Raw genomic sequence first — 21,935 nt, forward strand, 5'->3', positions numbered from 1 at the left:
TTAGTCTTCTTAGACTGTGAGATTTCCATCAGTAATGGAGGACATTTAAAAGCTGATGTGTACCGTAAACCTAAGCTCCAGCCGATCCAGGAGAGAAGGACAACCGCTGCCTAAGTGAAAACCTGTAGTGATCCCGTATGTGTCAGAAGTATCGGAGCAGCTGAGGCACATTTTTTTCTAAACACTGTGTCTCTGTGGCTTTTAAACCCCAAAACACGCTGCGCCAAAAATTGGTCCACCCCAACGCAAACAGAGTAACATAGTGTACGCTGTTAAGTTCCAGGAGGATTGCCAGGATCTATACATCGGGGAAATCAAACCACCTCTGGCTAAGAGGATGGCACAACACAGAAGAGCCACCTCGTCAGGCCAGGACTCTGCAGTCTATTCACACCTACAGGCCAGTGGACACTCTTTCAATGATGAGGATGTAACATCCTGGACAGGGAGGAACGCTGGTTTGAGTGTAGGGTCAAGGAGGCCATTTACGTGAAAAAGGAAAGACCATCTCTGAATCGAGGAGGGGGCATAAGGGTACATCTGTCACCATCTTACAATGCTGTGATTGCAGCCATTCCCCAACTCTCTGTGAATGGTACTGATGGCCATTGATCAGTGGTCTTTGATCAGTGGGTTTTGGTCAGTGGTTGTTGATCAATGGTCATGAGAATTTGCATAATTATGATTAAGGAAGTGACCTCCCAGCCCATTGTTCCTTCAGTGGGCTAGTTTCAGTCATTATGCAAATGTAATGTATGCAAATGTACATGAATAGGATGAGGGACCTATGGAATCTTCGATACCCAGCATCCACATTGACGGCGAAAACACTAATAGCTCAGTGTTCCAACATTCGAAAGAAGGGTATTGCTCTCACAGCTAGAGATTGACGAGGTGCAACACAAATGCTACGGCAAGGGGGAGCCAGGACGACAGGTCAGGGGGGGAGATGTCATCACCTCCACCCGAGATTTGTACCAAGCCCCAAGTGCTATAGTGCAAGAGGAAGTGACCTGAAAGATAGGATCATGGCAAAACTTGAAAACTGGATTCCCCGTAGCTGGTTACCAAGATGTGAAGATCTGCTAGATGATGTAAATGCGATACATACAGCCACGATTATCGAGACTAACAAGCTGATCTACAGTACAGCAGCAGTGATCAGAGAGATGCTTGGCTACAGGTTGAACAGCCACAAGGAGAAGGAGACTAGAGGCTAAGATCAAGGAGGGAGGTTAGTGTGAGATTATTTTGTTATCATATGTTACCTTATATATGAGATCAAAGTAGTTGCATTATAATATGGTATGTAGTTTTAGTTTGCATTAGACCTCTGACTTAGAAGAGTGTGAAAATCATTAGATCTGTTGGATTGACCTGTATTATGTTGAATGTCTTACATTGTTTCAAAGGAGTTGTTAGGATAATGGATGTTATTTTAATCTCACTGATATCATTTACATGCACTGTTGTAGGTTCATTATTACTTCATTAGTCTGCATCAGTTTATCAGTTTCTTAGTTTCTTAGTAAATCGGCTACAAGGTAATTCTCCACCAGCTTACTTTCTCTCTGCTTAAACTGTTGCAACATCACCACTCCACTCGAGCTGGACTGTTACATTCAGTTTTGCACGTAGTCAGGCCTCACTAACGTGCACATATATACAGACTTATGAAAGACATGCACGTTCCCTCACATACACACTTATTAACAAAGGGAGGTCGTCTCAGGACATCTCCTCTAGTTGGACTCACAGTTTCACAAAATGCACAACAGATCACACACTTGTTTTTCTCTAAAAGTACCATCTGATGTCTATATAAGGAGAACTTTTGGGATTGTGGGGACTTGATATCATTTCCAGTAAGGTCTGTGTGACGTCATCATGAATAATATAAAAGATATGGAGAGCCGCCGCCCGGCGGAGATCTGTGGCTGTACGCTTGTCTTCCCATGCTTCTGTCTTAGAAGTGTGTAATAAAGATCACTATTCTGGCATCTACTGAGACCATGCAGTCGTTTGTCTTCTCCTCAAAACTCGAATCATGACATTAGCCAACTATCGGAGCTGCAGAAAGGTGTGACAAAGACGGTGCCCAAGAAGAAGTTTAGCAAGCTGTCCATGGAAACTGCCAAACAACGACTAACAGCCTTGGCCAGCACCTTGCCATACACTAGTATGGCTCACGTCTACTGGTGGAAGAAGCTGACTGCACTCCATGAGCGTCTGGCAGCATAAATTAACCAGCTGTTAGGTGACGAGAGACACCCAGAATGGCTAACTGTAGGGCGGACAGTCCTGAAGGGATCGGTCCCATCCAACTAGGCCAGACAGTCTTGGAGGGATCGATCCCATCGGTCCCATCCAACTACTGACCAATAACCTGCCTCAGTACCACATGGAAGCTCCTGTCAGGCATCATAGTGGCTAAGATGAACAGACACATGTTCCTGTGCCCCACTCATTGGCAAGAATACCAGAGGTGCAAAACACCAGCTACTTGTAACAATCAGCCGAGACTGCCTGGATTGATTACAAGAGGGTCTATGACTATGACAACATAATACAGGCCCCACAGCTGGATCCTGGAATGCCTAGACCTGTACAAGATCAACAGGACTTTAAGAGCCTTCATCACGAACTCAATGGGGATGTGGCATACAACACTAGAGGCCAACTTCAAGCCCATAGCACAATCATCATCTATGAAGGAGATGCTCTGTCCCTACGGATACTGACAGAATAGAGCAGTTGTCAGCCATCTCCTGTACGTGGATGACATCAAGCTGTATGCAAAGAGTGAACGAGACATCGATTCACTGATCCACACCACCAGGATATAAAGCAATGACATTGGAATGTCATTTGGACTGGAGAAATGTAGTCGGATGATAACAAAGAGTCAGAACTGAGGGAATCGAACTACCAGAAGGCAAAATTGCAGACATAGAGGACAGCTACAAGTACTCCAACAGGCAAATAGGAACCCCAAAGAGGCTGCTGGGAAAGCTGCTACAACCAAGTACCTGCAGAGGGTCAGGCAAATCCTGAGGAGTCAGCTGAATGTTAGGACAGGATCCAGCCTATCAAAACTTACGCCCTGCCCATCATCAGGTACCCTGCTGGGATAATAAACTGGCAAAAGGAAGAGATAGAAGCCACTGACATCAATACAAGAAAGTTCCTAACCATGCATGGAGGGTTTCACCCCAAGTCCCGCATGCTAAATGGAAGGAAGGAGGCCAGGGACTGGTGAGTGTCAGCACCACATTCCAAGATGAAACAACGAATATCCACGAGTACGAGGAAGATGGCCCCAACTGACAGCGTGCTCAGTGAATACCTCAGCCAGCAGAAACTCAAGAAAGAGGAGGAAGGCGAGGAACCATCATGGAAGGACAGGCCCTGCACAGTATGTTACCACCGGCAGATAGAGGAAGTAGATGATACCCAGAAATCCTACCAGTGGCTGGAAAAAGCTGGACTGAAAGACAGCACGGAAGCACTAATCATGGCAGCACAGGAACAAGCTCTGAGTACAAGATCCATAGAGGCTGGGGTCTATCACACCGTGCAAGACCCCAGGTGCCCATGAGACAATCCAGCACATACCAGCAGGGTGCAAGACTGCTGGTTAAACCTAACTCCATGGCTCAGCAGCTCAAACTCTACTCCTTTTTTTGTTGAATACCTTGATATTCTTTGAGTCTACTCACATGTTGGGATGTATTCATTTCCAAGAAGGCAGCAGTAACGTACGCACTGAGAGTCACTTCATCAGATACACCACCCTGTCAACAGAAGACATCATAGACACTTTATCATCAGTGCACCAACATTCAGGGATATGAAGTCATGAAAATGATTTTCAGCTGCATGTGGTTTTAGTATCATCAATGTCTTGATGCATGTTCAAACATCCAGCTAAAGAGATGAACGGGAAGTTGATTTTGTTCATCTGGACATTGTATTTCCAGTGAGATGGATGTTTCTTCACCTCGGGTTTCCCCAGCCTTATAAACAGTTTGTGTAGTCATCTACTAATCAGAAGGTTGGTGGTTTGATTCCCAGCTGCTCCAGCCTGCATGCCAAATATTTGTGGGCAAGATACTAATCCCAAGTTGGTCTCTAGTGCATACTTTGTATTTAGTATAAATATGTGTGAATGCTACATAGAAAGCAGTGCTGGTGTGAATGGAACAAGATGAATGGAAATTATTTCTTGAATAAAATAATAGAATATACTGGTGTGAGCTATTACAGTATGTAGTACAGTGTTTTCCATGTATGCATGACATTATTAATAAAATTTGTTAAATCCACACTGGAGGCTGTTTCCACAGTCTAACAGCGAAGAACTGCAGGTTACCTTCATTCCGTTGTTGAAGAGTTTCCCAGACTTTTCAAAACAGCCATTTTCTTGTTGTTTATGTTGCAGCCAGGTCTTAGACTCTTCGATCTTTCTGGGATCAATAAAGATGAAAGACTGAGCTTTGGCAAAACTTCTTACCACAAACGCAGTCAGCCTGACAGAAAGAAAACAACACTTACACGTCTTACAATGATGGAAATGTTTGGCTGTGAGGTCACATTAAGAGAAAGAAATACTGATCATTTTGAAAATAAAGTTGAAATTTCAAGGTTAAATTTGAAAATGTATTTTGAGACAAAAGCAGAAATGTGGATATCACAGTTATTTCAGGACAAACTGCTTTACCCTCTGAATTAGTGAAATCGTACTTCAGACTCAGTTTTAGTAACAAGGAAGGAACTGATGTCACTTGTAGCAATAAAAACAGCGTGGCAGTAAGTATAAGTACACTGAAAAGCAGAAAGTGGTGCAGAAAGCTGCATGTGGTTAGATTTGTATAAAAGGAAATGGCTGCTAATGTACAGATGCAAGGATACCGATGGTTCCACGCTCGTGGAATAAAGAGGATCTATGCTGTATCACAAGACCACTGATTTATTTCACTACATCTACTCAAGGCATTTTATACAGGGTATAGCAGTCGTTTGAAGCAACAACTGTAATCATTTCAACTGTTTTCTTAGATTTGAATTTGACTTTTTTCACAAAACAGTATTAAGACTTTATTATTGAAATAGTATTTAGACTTTTTCTTAAAGTAAAATAACTTTAAGCTTTAAAATTTGACTTTATTCTAATAATGATCAATAACATTTTTATGTGGCTCTAATGCTCCTTCCTACCTACTAAATTACACAGTAGTAACCAAAAGGTATTGTTAATGTTGGCTTAGTCAAAGGATTAAATGGAGAATTATTTTAAGTATTAGAGGTAGACATGTTTATGTTATTAATGGGTAGTCAAACTTCAAGAAACGTCTTCTGTTTGGTGGGATATTTAAAAACCAGTGTAACCTCTCTGGTTTGTGACATGTTTGATCAGTGATGTTCTCACCAAGTGTTTCCTGGTCCTGTTCCAAATGTGGTGTAAGCACCGTCAGCACTTTTGTAGTTGAGCTGTCTTTGGTATCCTGTAACAACAGGGACACCATGATCGAGACATTGTTGCTATGGTGATGATTGGACTCCATTTGTTTATGGATCTGCATGTGTACATCGAGATTTGGGAAATTCAATGACTCTTGCTGACAGATGAGGAAAATGACACATTTGACCAGAAACTGCCTCCTGTCGGCTTGTTTCTTGAACCGTGTGTGTTGAAGTGATTCAAATGATTTCCTTCTTAGAGGAAACAATAAAAACTTGCCACTGGTGAGGAAGTTAGTAGCTTTTTCCATGATGGCTGCGGTGAGCTGCTGTGTGCCTTTCAGGTAGTGGAGGATGTAGATGTTGGGGGCCAGGAGAGCCATGTTCTGCTCCCCACATCCATACGGCATCTGCAGCAATCCATCCAGGTTCTTCAGAGCCCGGGCGAGGATGTCACCTGATCAAAAACATTGATTCACTAAAACTAACAAAACTAGCGTAAAACAACTTTGTATTATTGGGCAGAGATAACCTGAATACTTCAATATGCAATTTTAAATGATGATTTCATTTGCTGAGCGAAAAAACATCCAAACTGAAAATCAAAGATTGACTGTGATTAACCAAATATTTCTGGGAAGACTGAGTTTCATTTCACCAACCAGACCCAGGCCTGATTAAGGCCAGACCTGCTGGATCAAGAAATCACTCAAGTACAATCTGTTTGACAAAGGGAAGCAGGCTAAAAGACGTCCAGAAGAAACACATCGTTGCCATGACCAAAAGAAATTCAAAAATAGGCGGGAAGTCTTGAGATCTATCAGTTTGGACAGGGTTAAAAAACAATTTCTACAGCTTTGGAGCGCCAGTGCACCATGTTGGAACCCATTATCCACCAACTGAGAAAACTAGAAAAGATGTGGCCGAAATTACTCCATTAGCACATCGACGACTCACCGAAAAAGTCAAGCGAATCCCAACAACACCCAGAACTGAAGGCCTTGCCTTCCTCTGTAAAGGTCAGAGTTTACGATTCAACAATACAAAGGAGACGGGGCAAAAACAGCATTCATGGACAAAACCACTGCTGACCAAGAAGAACACAAAAGCTTATCTCACATTTGTCAAAAATACATCTCCATGCTCCACAAGATATTTGGGAGAATATTTTGTGGACTGAAGAGAAAAAGTTTTGACTTTTGTTGCATTTGGCTTAAAAGTGACGCATCATTTCATAGAAAGAACATCATACCAACAGCGGTGGTAGCAGTGTGATGCTCTGGGGCTGTGTGGCGTAGCTTTGTCTGCGGCTCAGCTGCAGGGGAGGGGTGGGGCATTGGGTTCAGGCGGTTAGCGATGGAGGAGTCTGGTTAAGGCAGCTGGTGCCCAGTGTTAAATCATGCCTCTGCCGTTTCAGTAGCTCGCCACGACCTGGAGGGAAGAACTCTCTACCAGGAGAATGTCCAGCTATCAGTTTGTGCCTTAAATCTAAAACCAAACCGTTTTTGACTACTTTTGATTTTACCTCTATAGCTCACTTTTAAAAACTGTTTATCTTGCCTTGTTTGGTATCGTTACTTTCAGCACAGCTTTAAATATCTGAAATTTGAGTTATTTTTTCATTTTGGTATACTATATTAGCACAATTGATCTAAATTCAGACAAAAATGTCAAAATCCGAGTAGAAAAAGTTAAATTTTTTACTGTAAAACCCACAAACATGTTTAATGAATCATTTTCATAACTTGAAATGCAAATAGAAAGAATAAAATTATGCACAAATTTTGCAAACAACAAAGTTATATGGTACTATTTACCTAAAAATGCAGCCCAGGCCTCAGGCGTTTTTTACATAACCATTTAAATCTATTTACAGAACAATCAGTTCTGCATCAAATAAGAAGGCACACAAATGATTTGTGTTCAGTATAAGACAGAGGAGAACAGCACAGGCCTAAACCAGGTCTGACAGCAGGAGGAGCATCAGTCCAGTTTTCCATGTGGGAACAGCGTTTACACTGGAATCTGCCTTTGACGGCGTTTTTGGAGCAAATGTGACATTCAGCAGTCTAACTGACACACAATACAACACAATAACTACACAACACACTAACTACAGCCTCCAAACACGCTAAACGTCACTAATGTGTGACATATGAAAACTCGCTCTCTCTCTCTTTTGCTCGCTTTCCGTCACTACTAAAAATGCCGTTCTCCTTAAATAACCAAGCGTCACATGTTGCCATATCATTTTTTGATTGGCTGACATGGTAAACTCTAACACCAATGGGGAAGGAGTGTTTTTTATTTTTCTTTTTTCACGCACAAGCAGAGAGTGGTTGCTAGCGCTGTCTGTAGAAAACGTCGTTTTTACCTTCTTCCTGCTGTAAACGCCGCTGTTTTGTTCAGAAAAAAACTTTATGTGTATTTTTTATCATAGCTCTGGTTTTATGTGGTCCATTGACACAATTCAAGAACTGGTATATAGTCTGAAGTCCGTTACTTTCGACCAACAAAACAACCTGAAGAGTCGGTTGGGAGCTGAAAGAGCCGGCTCTTTTTAATGCGCCGAGCCGAAAGAGCCGGTTCTCCAACAAGAGAAAGAAATCCCCTCACTATCTTGTAGCTGTGTCGTCTTAAATTGGTCATGTGATTTTGACGTGTCGGCGCATACGTCGACCCCAGAGGGTTAAGATGGAAAATGATCCAGGACACCAGAAAGTGGTCGAGTCAAAATCTGGACTTAAATCCTACTGACATGATTCTGCATGACCAGAACGATTGCGCTGGAAAACCCTCTGGTGTGACTGGGCCAAAACTCAGCGTTTCAAACACACTTATGACTAAAGCTAGACTGCAGTTCTTCCTGCACAGAATGGCACAAACAGCCTTTTTGGGGTCCATTTCTTTTTCACACAAGGCCAGGAAGACGTGGGTCTATCTATAAATGAAATCATCTTTTAAAAGCTGAATATGGTTTTTACTTTTACTTGAACATGACGTCTCTTTTATTTTCTGTTGTTTTCGTAATTTGCCTTTTTAACAAAGCTTTAACCTGCCATATTTTATTTGGCTGAATCAAAATTGAGATGAAATGATGAGGTTTACCCAGGACTGATACAGAAGTGCGGGCAGATCCTTCTATCACATTCTCAGGCAGATGTATCTCTGCTTCCTCCGTCAGCGGGCTTCCTGTGTACAGACACAACAAACGTCCAATCAGGAAGTCACGACTACAACAGTTACTGTCCAAAGTCACCAGGTGGCCTGATCTTCAGCACATATCGTTACATTTTGTGAAAGTAAAAGATGAAAATTTGGCACATTTTATGTACACAGTGCACTCCACTGCTAACTTTGAGCATTTAGGTCATTTCTTTATTTAAACTTTGTAACTGATGGAAATCATACCGACCTTTTGGACAAAGAAGCCAGTTGTATGTCTTTGTCGTCTCAGTTCCCTCGGCCTGAAGAAAAGTATCTTTAAAATGAGTAACAATTTAAATTTTATGAGTAAAAATGTTTTTCTCGTCTCGTATTTATGACACTGACCTTCACTATGAGAGATTTGGTGACCACGTCGATGCGACCTCTGTCTGGTACGCTCACAACCTCATTATCGCATGACACATGGGACGCTACGGCCTCAGCAGACACAGTCACATTCACAGCCCCTAAAAGCAGCAGCACAGGTCACCTTCTTCGTCTCTCCATTAAAATAAAGGTTACCGAGGTTATTTTACAGATTTTGTAGAAACTAGAAGGAAATGTGTTGGGACAAAAGGAGGCGGTTAACTGTGATCACACTAGATCTAAATCTAGATTTAATGTTGGTTCTAAATCGAAGGTAAGATCAATTACAACTGGAAATTTTACTGCATCAGGCATGAAAAACATGAGCTGAAAAAAACAGTCCAAAATGATGTCAGGGTTGCTGCTGAGTCCTGCTGGAGGCCAAAGTACTGCAAATCATAAGATCCATTTAAGATTAAGAAGAAATCATTTGCATGGCAATGCAACTGCAAACAGTCTGTTCTAATGATACTGTGCAAGGGAAGCATGCATAATGAATTGAAAGGAAGGTTTCAAAATGACTTGTAATTGGCTAAGACAGCTGCATTAAGTAAAGCATGAGGATGGAGGCAGCTGCTGCCCTCAGACTGGAGGTATAGACGTTCTGCCCCACTCCCTACAACCCCCACGTTTAGCCTTCCAAACACAGGGGTTATATTCTGGATTTGCAGCAGCATTTGACTGTCTACATGTCCTAGCTCTACACTGCACACTCACTGTCGTCTAATGCACACACAGCTTTCTAAATTCCATGAATATAGCTTATTGGGTCTCAGATTCTCTCATTTCATTATGATACCTTATATTTCAGCAGTATTTCTCACATAGTGTTTTTATAATTGCTCTTTATTGTTTTAATCTCATTTATTCTATTTAGCCATCTTATGTGGATTCTTTTTAAGTCACTTCCTGAGAGTTCACTTCCTGCTTCTGGGTGCTGCACTTGGGTCGTACTCATCCTGCCACACAGCGGTTTCCTGGCAGTGTGGAGGACCAAAGCCTGATCCTCACCTAAGGCTGTTGGGATCATGGTCCACCTGAGGGTCTTGCGCTCGTTGGCACACAAACAGGATGTGTACAGATCACCAGAGAGAGGCGTGAGGGTGTAATCTGAGGACGGCCCAGGAGTGACAGTAACCTGTACGAGGAACACAGACATGGCTACATTTAAACCTGAGTTCAAATGTGAACACACCTACAGGTGAGCTTGCAGGTGTTGGTGAGCAGGGGCCCTTCAAGAACGGCCTGCATCCTGCATGGTTATATTGCCAAAGAAAAGATATTTTCTATTGTATTTTAATAACTATGATATAAATTTTGCTTAGAAAGTCATGTTTTCAGTATGGCTTTCCTTGGCTATGAACAGACATGTATCTAAACACTTTAATCATTCATTACCATGATGCAGCTGGTCAGGTAGTTAAAGACAGTCGCCCTCAGTTCAAAGTGCTCCCCCCGGATGATGGAGTAGGGCATGGTGAGTTCAAGGAAGAAAGGTTGGAAGACTTTCATTTCTTTACGAGGAGCCAAACCAAAACCCTGAGAGGACAAACAGAAAGCCTCCGTCTCCCAGGTGGTGATGGTGTCTGGGACAGTCAGGGACACGCCCCTTTTTCCATCGTCTCTGAAGCAGCAGATACACACAAACATATTCTGTAACATAATCAAACATGTTTTTATGTCTGTAAATTACTTGTATATCATAGTTACATCCTGCAGTGTGAATGACTTGTATATGTTGCATTGACAAAGTAAAAGAGCTCCACGGTGCTGATGACAGTGAAATAATATATCCCACAAAACTTTAAATATGACAAAACATCAGCCTGAAGCATCAAAACATGCTCAAGAAAAAACTCACAATTATTCTATTTTCATCTTTTTCATGTGTGCAAAGACACAGCAGAAAGTTCACATGGGTTTCTAAATGTGATCGTATAAACTTTTTAAAATGGAATATGCACCAGATCTCTTCACAACAGATACTTACCCAACTTCCACCAGATCCCAGATCCATGTCTCAGGGAAGAAAGAGCGAGCTGTCTCTATTAGTGGAGGAAGCTGCCCAGCAGATCCCAGACCAGGACTACTTAGTTGAATAGAACCATCTCTAAACCGGGGAGCCATAGCTAAATAAAAAAAGAAAAATTAATTTCCTGTTTTCTTTTTGGTAAATACAAAGCAAAATTTATAGCCAGACACAACACAAACAAGTGAATGATTCACCATAGTAGACATGAGGAGGGCCATCATAGTAGACACCAGGGCCTTGATGGTAGACTTTTCCTTTGAACTTGAGGCATGAAGGCAATCGAAAAAGCAAGTTTGTCGCCATCTTCAGTCCGACTTTCTACATATTTCAGCAGCACACAAAGATCAGCAAAAACTGGTGCAACAACAAAAACTATTGTATTTAGATTAAGTTTGACGGACTCACAGGTATACTTGTATTTTACCTGGAAAACTGCATAGGCGTCATTTTGCTCTTGACTGGGGTGCGGCAAAACATATCTTTTTGGTCTCACATTAAGGCAGTCTGTAGCATCATCAACCTCATACGGGATACCTGAGGATTTCTTGAGTGGGAGCAAGTCAAATATCTGAAAAGAAAAGTGCAGATCAGCAAAACCTCCAAACATTTATTGCCTGCCTGGTCACATTTGATCCACATGTGTTTTTTAACTCTTACCTGTAGTACTGGTGTAAATACAAGTACAGATTAGGCTCAAATCAATTGCTACATTATCTAAGAAGAATTCTGAAAAAATAAATAAATAAAAATGATCAAGTCAGCAGTAAGTGTTCGCAGATGTGAGGTGTTGTAGTTGAAGTATCTGTTTACCAAATCTTACAGAAGTTCTACAATTTTACTATAAACACCACATCGTTCTTAGTGACTTATATGGCTACAGTAAGTGTTCTCCATTTGAAGCTGTCTCTGTAGCTCCTTAAACTCACCAAGTATCACTTTTTCCAGGTTTTGCTGTATGTTTAACATCAACAAATACTCGTGTATTTGAGCAGTTTTGGTGCAAAGTTAAATTCTTCTCAAGTAAAGCAGACAGTGATTGGCAGGTCATACACTTGTTTGCATGGTTGAATTATTTGCTAAAAAAAAAAAAGTCATGATCCTGGATTTATCTCCATGCTGAAATATTAATTTGCTCAAAAGGAATTAATTTTATAAGATTAAAATATTGCTGTCTGCAACCACATGAGCAACAAGCATGGTACTTACTTACTCGCTAGAAAGACTGTCATCACAGACACATGCATTTGTAACCTTGTATTTTTTATACCAGTTTGCTTTAAGACAAACTCAGCATTTGACTGTTTAAAACACTTCAATGTACGACTGCCCAAAGAATACTTATCAGGACACAAGTACCGGAGCGAAGGCATGAGCTGCTGGTAACTCATGACACTACGGGCTCTGGAAATAAGGGATGTGTCCACCTCACTGGTGTTAATATCAGCAGTTACCTTATCTGCATCCAGAGTCTTCCCAGGCTCCTTGATGAGAACGCTCTTGTCGATGGCGCTCACACCACACAGAGAACGTGGCAGGGCCGTCACCTGCATGTTGGTCTCTTCACCTGGGACGGCTGAAGACGGTGAAAACTCCACTGACACCTGACACACACAAAACACCCGTAGAAGTTTAGTGACTGTGATAACTCCCCACGCACTGCTGGCTAAATGAGCTGCTTCACTGTGGTGAGTGACAAATCATGAGTCCCATGTGATGGCTGTAGCCCACGTTGGACACTGTATGAACACTGTGTCAGTGTTAGATAGGTAGGACTTGCATCATCATTGAAAAAGTGCTTGTATAAATGGGAGTGAGCGGGTCATGAGGTCATATAAAGAAGCAATTTGAGTCCCCAGGTAGAGTAGAAACAGCTGTGCAACAACCAGTCCATTTACTGATGCTAGAAATCCTCAGGTGATTTAGCCAACTGAATTTGACTTTGATTTGAACGACATGGCATGACTGCAGACACCAAACACACAGCACACCTCTAGAATTACACTCACCTTGTTGCTGAAGCATTTGTCAGTAGAGAAGTCAGCACTGTGGGCAATTATATCCTCACTTGGCAGGACGGCATAAGCCACAACCTGGAACTCTGGAGCCATCTCAGGAGACACTCTGACTTTAAAGGACACCTGGCCCTCATTCACTGAAACACAGGTCCAAACATACATCCACAGATCAACAAAACAGACCAACGTCAATGCTTGGCTGTGGCATTTGTGGAAATATGGGAATTTTACCCGATCTATCTTGCACTTCAACCTGTGTTTGTCCTTGCATGGTGACTGCTCCTTTGGACAACACCTGGAAGACAGAAATCATTTAAAAACAAGAATGAACTAGCACTGATATCTGTGGACATCAGAGATGGGCAGTGACGCGTAATCTGATTACTTTTTTCAAGTAAAGTAAGGGATTACTATTGCAAAATCGGTAATTAGATTACCGTTACTTTCCCGTAGGAACGCTGCGTTACTGCGTTACTAAAACCGTGATTTTTTGCGAGAATGTTTCACGACAGTGACGTAAGCGAGTGCGCCGTTAGTGACAACAGCTGTGTGCAGATCAACAGTGGATCACATATTGATTGAGAGAGTATGAGCGTGCAACGTTTAAAGCGTGGAAGTACTGACCTTACTTTGAGTTTGATTCCATAAAAAGTGACAAAAACATTAGCGTCTGTTGTGCGTGGGAAGAAAACTTCTTTTTACAGCAAAAAAAACCCCTAAACTTCCAAACAAGCACTGAGTGCGCAACGACGTAATGGGAAACTCACAGAGAAACTCGCGGATTCTTTAACTGACCGCGGCACACCTGCACCAGGGTAAACCTCCGCCTATCGCAGTCCTGCTTTACAGGTGAAAATAGAGCAACAGGACCGCTGAGTCTTTGACTTTATTTATTTTCTGCTGTGTTTTACTTGCATCTATTTGAAAGACTGAGTGTAAACACAAAAAATATTTTATTTTATGTGCTGGAATGTGCAGAAAATAGGTTTAAATGTTAAACTAATTTCTTCCAGTCAGAGAATGTTGCATATAATTAAATTTTTGCTTGATGCATGAAGTTAAAAGATTAAAACTAATAAAACAAGTTTTAAAAAGAGAGACTTTTCCATTTGATTACATTTTGTATGATGGATTATGTAGAAAAAGTAGAATTGGGCTGAAAGATCTATCACTTTATCACCTATTCAGGTTGTAAATCGTGTTTTTAAAAAGTAACTAAGTAACTAAGTAATTAATTACTTTTTGGGGGAAGCAATCAGTAATTAGTTACTGATTACTTTTTTCAAGTAACTTGACCAACACTGGTGGATATACACTACCAGTTAAAAGTTTTGACACACCTTCTCATTCAGTGTTTTTTTAATTTTTATTTTAATACTTTCTACAATGTAGATGCATACTGAAGCAAAGAAAAGTATATAAATATCTCTAAATATGTTTTATGTTTTAGAGTCCTCAGAGCTGCCCTTTGCTTTACTGGCAGTGAATGGTAATGGTAAATGGACTGGTTCTTATATAGCGCTTTTCTACTCTTTCTGAGCACTCAAAGCCCTGTACACAACTTTGCTGCACAACAGTGCTGCAAACCCTCGCCTGACATGTTTCACCTCACAGCTGAGCCTTATCAGTGTCAATTGGTGGAATCTCCTGCCTTCTTAATGGGGTTGGGACCATCAGTTGTTTTGTGCAAAAGTCAGGTTGGTACACGGCTGACAGAACAGCTGACACAACTGTTAGAATTCATATTTGAATGTGTCCCCAGGTGCAGTCACAAAAACCATCAAGTGCTACGATGAAACTGGCTCACATGCGGACTGCCCCAGGAAAGGAAGGCCAAGGGTCACCTCTGCTGAGGATAAATTCATCAGAGTCACCAGCCTTAGAAATCACAAGTTAACAGCAGCTCAGATTAGAGTCCAGATAAATGCCACGCAGAGTTCCAGTAGCAGGTAGTGATGGTAAATTTGATTCTTTTTGCTGAATCGAGTTTTAGTGAGTCACTCACCAAAGTGAATCGGGTGTTTTGAGTCATTTGAGTCACTGAGTCAGTTGACCAGAGAGTGCAAAAAATTTACATTTTCACTCAAACTTAATTTGTTTCCATTTTTTAGTAAATCCTACAGGTAAGATAAGTGATTGAAAAAGAAAAACAACCATTTTTATAGAGCAAAAAAGAGCAAAAAAAAAGATTTCTAAAGGTAACATTTATTTTATTTATTTTTATTTTATTTTATTAGTATTTTCCTCACGTGTTAAATATATATTTTCACATCTAAATGTCCACTGAGCTGTGAGCCAGGGGGCGGTAATGCGCCTTAACATTGGTTGCCAACCAAGCAGAAGAAGAAGCTGTGAGCCAGGAGGGAGGGGGTGAGTGAGTGAGTGATTCATTTATGCTACGATTCAGCCAAGAAACACAAGAAACGGACATTAGACCAGTGGAAATCTGTGCTTTGGTCTCATGAGTCCAAATTTGAGATCTTTGGTTCCACCTGACGTGTCTTTGTGCGACAGAGAAAAGGTGAATGGATGGTTTCTACATGCATGGTTCTCACTGTGAAGCATGGAGGAGGAGGTGTGATAGTGTGTGTGTGTGTGTGGGGGGGGGGGGGGGGGGCTTTGCTGGTGACACTGTTGGGGATTTATTCAAAACTGAAGGCACACTGAACCAGCATGGCTACCACAGCATCCTGCAGCCACATGCCATTGCATCATCTATTTCCCAACAGGACAACGACCCCAAACACACCTCCAGGCTGTGTGAGTGCTGTTTGACCAAGAAGGAGAGTGATGGCCTAGCCTCCACAGTCACCTGACTTAAACTCAAAGGAGATGGTTTGGGATGAGATGGACCACAAAATAGGCCAACAAGTGCTCAGCATTGTTCACCAAATGATTAAATATGTATTCATTCATTTTGATGTTTTGATGCCTTCAGTGAGAATCAATCGGAATAATTCAATTCAATTTATTTATACAGTACAAAATCAATAAAACTGTCACATCAAGGTGCTTTCTATTGTAAGGTAGACCCTACAATAAGATTAATAACAGGTATGATTAAATGCAGAGAGGTCTGTTAACACATAGTGAGTGAGAAAGGTGACTGGAAAGGAAACACTCAATGCATCATGGGAATCCCCCGGCAGCCTACATCTATTGCAGCATAACTAAGGGAGGATTCAGGGTCACCTGGTCCAGCCCTAACTATATGACAGGACATTGGCCAATCAGATGAAAGGAAGAAAAATAGGGTCAAAATTTGTACTTGTAACTTGAAACTTGAGTGCAGAGTTTCTCACGTACACAAATTCTTTTTTATGCACACATAAATTCTTTTTACACATACAAATCCTGAGAATCCTAAGATGCACAAAACAAAGGATTAGAAAAATAAAACAGAAAATAACTAAACGTGGAGTCACTAAAAGACGAGACTTGAAAAGTGCAGGGGAAACACAGGGAAAGCATGATTAACTGAGAACAGAAATGACTAAATCTACGAAGGCCTAAGAATATAAATACTTAGCAGAGAGAGAAAACTAAGGATATCATGAACAAAGGACCAAACACTGAGGCTAATTACTAAGCTGACAGAAAATGATGAGGGACAAAGCACAGGGACCAGACCTGAAGTCTGTGGAACCAGCTTCCACTTTGGATTCAGGAGACAGACGCCCTCCGAGTTTTAAGTTTAGGCTTTTTCCTTTTTGCTAAAGCATATAGTTTGGGCTGGATCAGTATTTATGCTGAAATAGATCGAAGCTGCTGGATTCTCATGATGGACTGAAAGTTTCTTCTTCAGTCATGATGGGCATTACAACAGTAGTTTTTTAGCAAACACACAAAAAGTCTGGTCATGTTCAACTTTGTAGTAAACCCAGAGATAACTCACCAGATAAATGACATCCACAGACCCCGGAGACTCTCCCACTATAGTGTAGTTGACTGATACGTCTTCTTCTGCGTCACAGGACACTGCTTTATCCTTCTTCTGTACCTCTAGAGAGCTGATTGTTTTAATATCAGGAGAAGACGGCTGGGACATGGATAATGTGTGAAATCCCCTGTCATAGTATGCAGTTCTATATCCTGGGTTGCCCACTGTTGGTGTCAGGCTTGCCTAGTTGGGGATAGGAAACAAAAATTTAAAAACTTGATCTACAAATAACATTGGACAACGAGACTTTATAAGCAAGGCAAAGGTGGAGGAAGATGAGTCATAAACTGTTTCAGGATTGCAGCTTCCTACTGTGGGAGGTATTTGGACATTTGCAGCCTATCACAAACCAATTGTGGCTTCAGGCTGCTGTCATGGCTGCATTAAATTACACATTGTTTCAGTGTGTCAGCTCACATGGAGTTGGATATCCTGGTCAAAGTTATCAGTGCTGAAAGAAAATGAGGCCACACCGTTGCTGTCAGTTGTCAGATTTTGTAGTGAGCGTGTTTGCCACATTCGTCCCGTGAACAGGTAGACCGGTGCGTCACAAACTGGTGTATTATTGTGGTACACTGCTCTGACCTGTTGAAGAACACAATGCTCTATCAATGGAAAATACAAACAATTTAAATGTGCTTTGTACGACAAACTGAGCTGAAAACAACATGTTAGGCTTACTTTTCCTTCCACATTAGATCCCCGTTCCCAAACCTTGGGCACGTTAATAAAAGACACTTTTCCAAGGACGTAAGAAATAGTGACTCTCTTCTCTTGAGGGAGTGAAACACCTGAATGTAAAAACTTTCATGTTACAATCCTGTGAATGCCTTTTTGGTTAAACATACATTGATGTGTCATTTTAAAGGAATAACACAACTTGCCTGTTCCCTCTTCTTCCACTTTGGCCCTGATATCCAGAACATCTTGAAGCACCTTTTGGTCCATTTTAGTAAAAATTGACATGTTGAAGGAAAAAGTTGCACAGCCAGTCTTGTCTGCCTGGAAAGAACAATAAAGAAAGAAAATCACTGATACAAGAATAAACCAAAATTAGAATCAAATCTCATTCACAATCGAATCTATAAAATATATTAAATGTTCAAACTAGAGAGGAGTCATGAAAGACTTGAGCTCATTTAGAATTTGATGAAAGCAATATGGTTTAAAAATGCAGGGTGGGGGGACAAAAGTCTGGAGGGGTCAGTTGTACTAAACATAAACAGCTGAAGGAACATTTTGCAACTGATTATGTTACCTGGCAACAGATCATTCAGATAAACGTGTATAAAAAGATCATCATAGAGAGACAGAGTTTCTCACAAATACAGACGGGCGGAGGTTTACAAATCTGCAACAGACTGTGTCTACAAATTGTAGAACAATGACAGAATAATTTCATTAATGTAAAATTATCAAGACGGGGAATATCTCATCATCTGCAGCGCACAATGTCATCAAAACATGCAAAGGATAAGGCTGAAATCCACTATCAGATGCAGTCTCCAGGTCCTTGGGCAGCAATGCATGAAAAACTGTCATCATTCTGCCACTCAGATCACTGCATGGCCTCAGGAGCACTTCCACAAATCAATATCTGCGCACAAAGTTCAAAAGTCAAATGTGAATGCGAACTGGAAACGCTGCATTCTATTCTGGGCAAAAGCTCATTTAAAACGACAAACACTGCTCTGTGCTCAGATGAATCGAAATCTGAAATTCTTTTTGGAAAAAACAGACGCTGTATCCTCCACAACATCCCAAACATCCTGTCGAGCTGGGCCTGTATAGCAGTATGATGGTATCACCTCACAAAACCACTGTATCGTTTAAATTTCCCAGCAGCATCTCATTTACATCCTCAAAATCTCAGTACTACCATATATATGTTATACAGTACTGTGAAAAAAATCTTCACCCAACCACCCTTTTTTTTGTTTGTTGGATTCCAAAGAGCCAAACTTTGTTAATTTCTTCCTGCTTGAGCAGTTTTTGTTTAGACTTTGGCTGCTTTTACATTCATTTCCAGTTCAGTCCCCATACCTGATCATTTCTAGAGAAAGCTTTTTTTCTTTCATTCCTTTATTTGCATCAGGTACTTTATGTTGACCTATGAACCATCCAAGCACAACAAGGACACCTGCCTCAAGGGATTATTGTTTCTACACATAACAGACAACTTAGCAGACAACCAGTTTGAACTTGTATCACATTGTTGAGCAGCCTGTTGCAAAAGCACATCCTTTATTCCCATGTCCTTCTTTGAATCTAACAATGGGGTTTGAACTCATGGAAGCTTGCCTGAGAGACTTCAGGCTGTATTTCTATTTGTGTTTGCATGTTTCAGTAAACCCTGTAGCTATTCATTCTGCTTGTGTCAGTGTAACAGTCTGAAATTGTATTCTCTTGTGTGTCAGACATAATGAAACACACCACTTGCCTTAGCTCACGGCTCAATGAAGGCACATAACCCAGTATGTGACATATGAGACAATGAAACTGTAGTGAAAAAAAGTAAAGAGGACACACGGCGCCAGCTTAACTGAGTACAGCAGGCAACCCGTGTGCCGTAATGCTAATGCAGTGGCCTGAATGTACCCAAAGTATCAGGGAATAAAAGAGAAATGAAGCCATAACTGTACCTGCTTTGTCTCTGTGTGGCAGGAGCCACCCATCTGCAATAGGGCCAAAAGATCGTAATCGTGCGACGATATACCAAAACCTCTATACAAATTAATAGGTCTGCACACATTGACTGTAACACGTCCTGGTACAGGCTGTCCATACGTGTACCTGTTTTAAGAAAAATAAGTAAACATTATGAGTCATTTGCTCTCCAAACTCCAGATTTTACAACACATAATTTGTCCTGAAAGAACTTTTCCTTACTTTGCACACACTTTAGCTTCAACGTCTTCTTGCCCAATACTCACTTCTTCAGATATATTTACTGTCACATCAAATTTGGGTAAAACTGGGGGAAATATGAATGTCAGCATTTGCACTCCATTACAACAAAGAATTTAAGAATAAATAAGACTGACTTACCATATTTCTCCACTTTGAAGTTGTGAGATATTTTCCTCTCACCCATTGACACAATGATCTGGTACGGTCCCTCAGGGGCCTCAGCGTCCAAGGAGTAAGAAAGCTGCAGTATTCTGCTATTGGATGTTTCATTTAGCCACTGTCCAATCCTGTTACTGTGAGGATCCTGTTAAATCAAGTGACAGTGACAGCTACTACACATAGTAGTAGCTCAGTGTTCCAACATTCGAAAGAAAGGACTGCTCTCACAGCTAGAGATTGACGAGGTATAGCTTGAAACCTGGATCCCCCGTAGCCAGTTACCAAGATTAGTGTAGTGTAGATGAAGTACACTCAGAAGGTCTGCTGGATGATGTTAATGCAGCATTACGGACAATACCTACAACCACGATTACCAACACTAACAAGCTGATCTACAATACGGCAGCAGTGATCAGTGAGATGCTTGGCTACAAGTTGAACAGCCACAAGGGGCAGTACCCTCCATGGAGAAGGAGGCTAGAGGGCAAGATCAAAGTAGCACGGAGGGAGGTTAGCCAACTAACGGAGTTGCAGAAAGGTGCGACAAAGAAGGTGCATAAGAAATACAGCAAACTGTCCATACCTGAGGCCTTGGAAACTGCCAAGCAAAGACTCACAGCCTTGGCCACCCGCTTGAGGAGGTACACTAGAGAGATAGAAGGCAGGAGAATAAACCAGCTGTTCTCCACAGAACCAGCAAAGGTGTACTCTCAGTGGCAAGGGAACAATAAGAGAACAGCACCACCAAGGCTGGAGACGGAGCAATACTGGAAGAGCATATGGGAGAAGGACGCAACCCATAACGGCAATGCTCAGTGGCTAGTGGATCTGAGGGCAGACCACAGCGACCTCCCTGAACAGGGTCCAGTAACCATCACAGTGGCAGATATCCAAGAAAGGGTCTCCAGTATGAAGAGTTGGACAGCACCAGGGCCCGACATGGTTCACGCCTACTGGCTGAAGAAGCTGACTGCACTCCATGAGCGTCTGGCAGCACAAATGAACCAGCTGCTAGTTAACGAGAGACACCCGGAATGGCTAACCGAAGGTCGGACGGTCCTGATCCCCAAGGACCCCAAGAAGGGACCGGTCCCCTCCAACTACCGACCAATAACCTGCCTCAGTACTACATGGAAGCTCCTGTCAGGCATCATATCGGCTAAGATGAACAGGCACATGGGTCAATACATGAGTGGGACACAGAAAGGAATTGGCAAGAATACCAGAGGCGCAAAACACCAGCTACTGGTAGACAGAACAGTCAGCCGAGACTGCAAGACCAGACTGACCAACCTGTGCACTGCCTGGATTGATTACAAGAAGGCCTATGACTCAATGCCCCAAAGCTAGATACTGGAATGCTTAGAATTGTACAAGATCAATGGGACCCTAAGTGTCAAGGCTCGGCTGTGTGGCAGGCAGGAGGAGGACCCAAACGCAAAACTCACAGACACGGGGATGAACTCAAAATCACAGCTTTAATGCTGGAGTGGCAGAACATAGGAAATACAAAACTAAACTGGGAAAAGTAAACTAACATACGCAGAGACACAGGGAGATCCACACAACATGAGGGACGACGTCACACTGAACAGAGGGAGACGCAGACAGAAATACACAGAGGGTTAACGAGGGAAGTGGGAACACACGGGGAACACAGGTGACACTGATAATCATAACGAGACAGGGCGGGGTGAACTGAGCACTGACGGGAGAGGTGAAACAGGAAGTACAGGAGGAGAGAGAGCACGAGTAGAACACCAACGTAACAGGCAGGGGAGACATGGAATAAACACGAAAGGGGACGAGGGCTCATAAATACATAGAGGGCACACAGGGGGAAGAG

At 41.9% G+C, this 21,935-nt stretch overlaps 1 protein-coding gene across 1 annotated transcript in view; it reads right to left on the bottom strand.

The window, feature by feature from the left end:
* LOC146577980 (alpha-2-macroglobulin-like) overlaps nucleotides 1-21,935 on the bottom strand; it is a 32,526-nt gene that overhangs the window by 3,039 nt on the left and 7,552 nt on the right. Inside the window, exons 6-27 of the mRNA XM_085256120.1 lie at nucleotides 20,069-20,234; nucleotides 19,910-19,994; nucleotides 19,663-19,813; nucleotides 17,905-18,022; nucleotides 17,702-17,811; nucleotides 17,438-17,605; nucleotides 16,976-17,203; nucleotides 13,312-13,375; nucleotides 13,072-13,217; nucleotides 12,517-12,666; nucleotides 11,490-11,633; nucleotides 11,260-11,383; nucleotides 11,024-11,162; nucleotides 10,432-10,657; nucleotides 10,045-10,171; nucleotides 9,013-9,134; nucleotides 8,876-8,927; nucleotides 8,569-8,652; nucleotides 5,741-5,917; nucleotides 5,429-5,504; nucleotides 4,373-4,529; nucleotides 3,720-3,794 (exon numbers count right to left, since the gene is read on the bottom strand). Of these exons, the coding sequence (XP_085112246.1) occupies nucleotides 3,720-3,794; nucleotides 4,373-4,529; nucleotides 5,429-5,504; nucleotides 5,741-5,917; nucleotides 8,569-8,652; nucleotides 8,876-8,927; nucleotides 9,013-9,134; nucleotides 10,045-10,171; nucleotides 10,432-10,657; nucleotides 11,024-11,162; nucleotides 11,260-11,383; nucleotides 11,490-11,633; nucleotides 12,517-12,666; nucleotides 13,072-13,217; nucleotides 13,312-13,375; nucleotides 16,976-17,203; nucleotides 17,438-17,605; nucleotides 17,702-17,811; nucleotides 17,905-18,022; nucleotides 19,663-19,813; nucleotides 19,910-19,994; nucleotides 20,069-20,234 (2,889 nt within the window). The remainder of the gene's footprint in view (nucleotides 1-3,719; nucleotides 3,795-4,372; nucleotides 4,530-5,428; nucleotides 5,505-5,740; nucleotides 5,918-8,568; nucleotides 8,653-8,875; nucleotides 8,928-9,012; nucleotides 9,135-10,044; nucleotides 10,172-10,431; nucleotides 10,658-11,023; nucleotides 11,163-11,259; nucleotides 11,384-11,489; nucleotides 11,634-12,516; nucleotides 12,667-13,071; nucleotides 13,218-13,311; nucleotides 13,376-16,975; nucleotides 17,204-17,437; nucleotides 17,606-17,701; nucleotides 17,812-17,904; nucleotides 18,023-19,662; nucleotides 19,814-19,909; nucleotides 19,995-20,068; nucleotides 20,235-21,935) is intronic.

This window comes from Mchenga conophoros, linkage group LG3, assembly GCF_057382185.1.
Source record: "Mchenga conophoros isolate Kocher_MC1m ecotype Shallow Benthic linkage group LG3, M_conophoros_male_GT1.1, whole genome shotgun sequence".
Lineage (NCBI taxonomy): Eukaryota > Metazoa > Chordata > Actinopteri > Cichliformes > Cichlidae > Mchenga > Mchenga conophoros.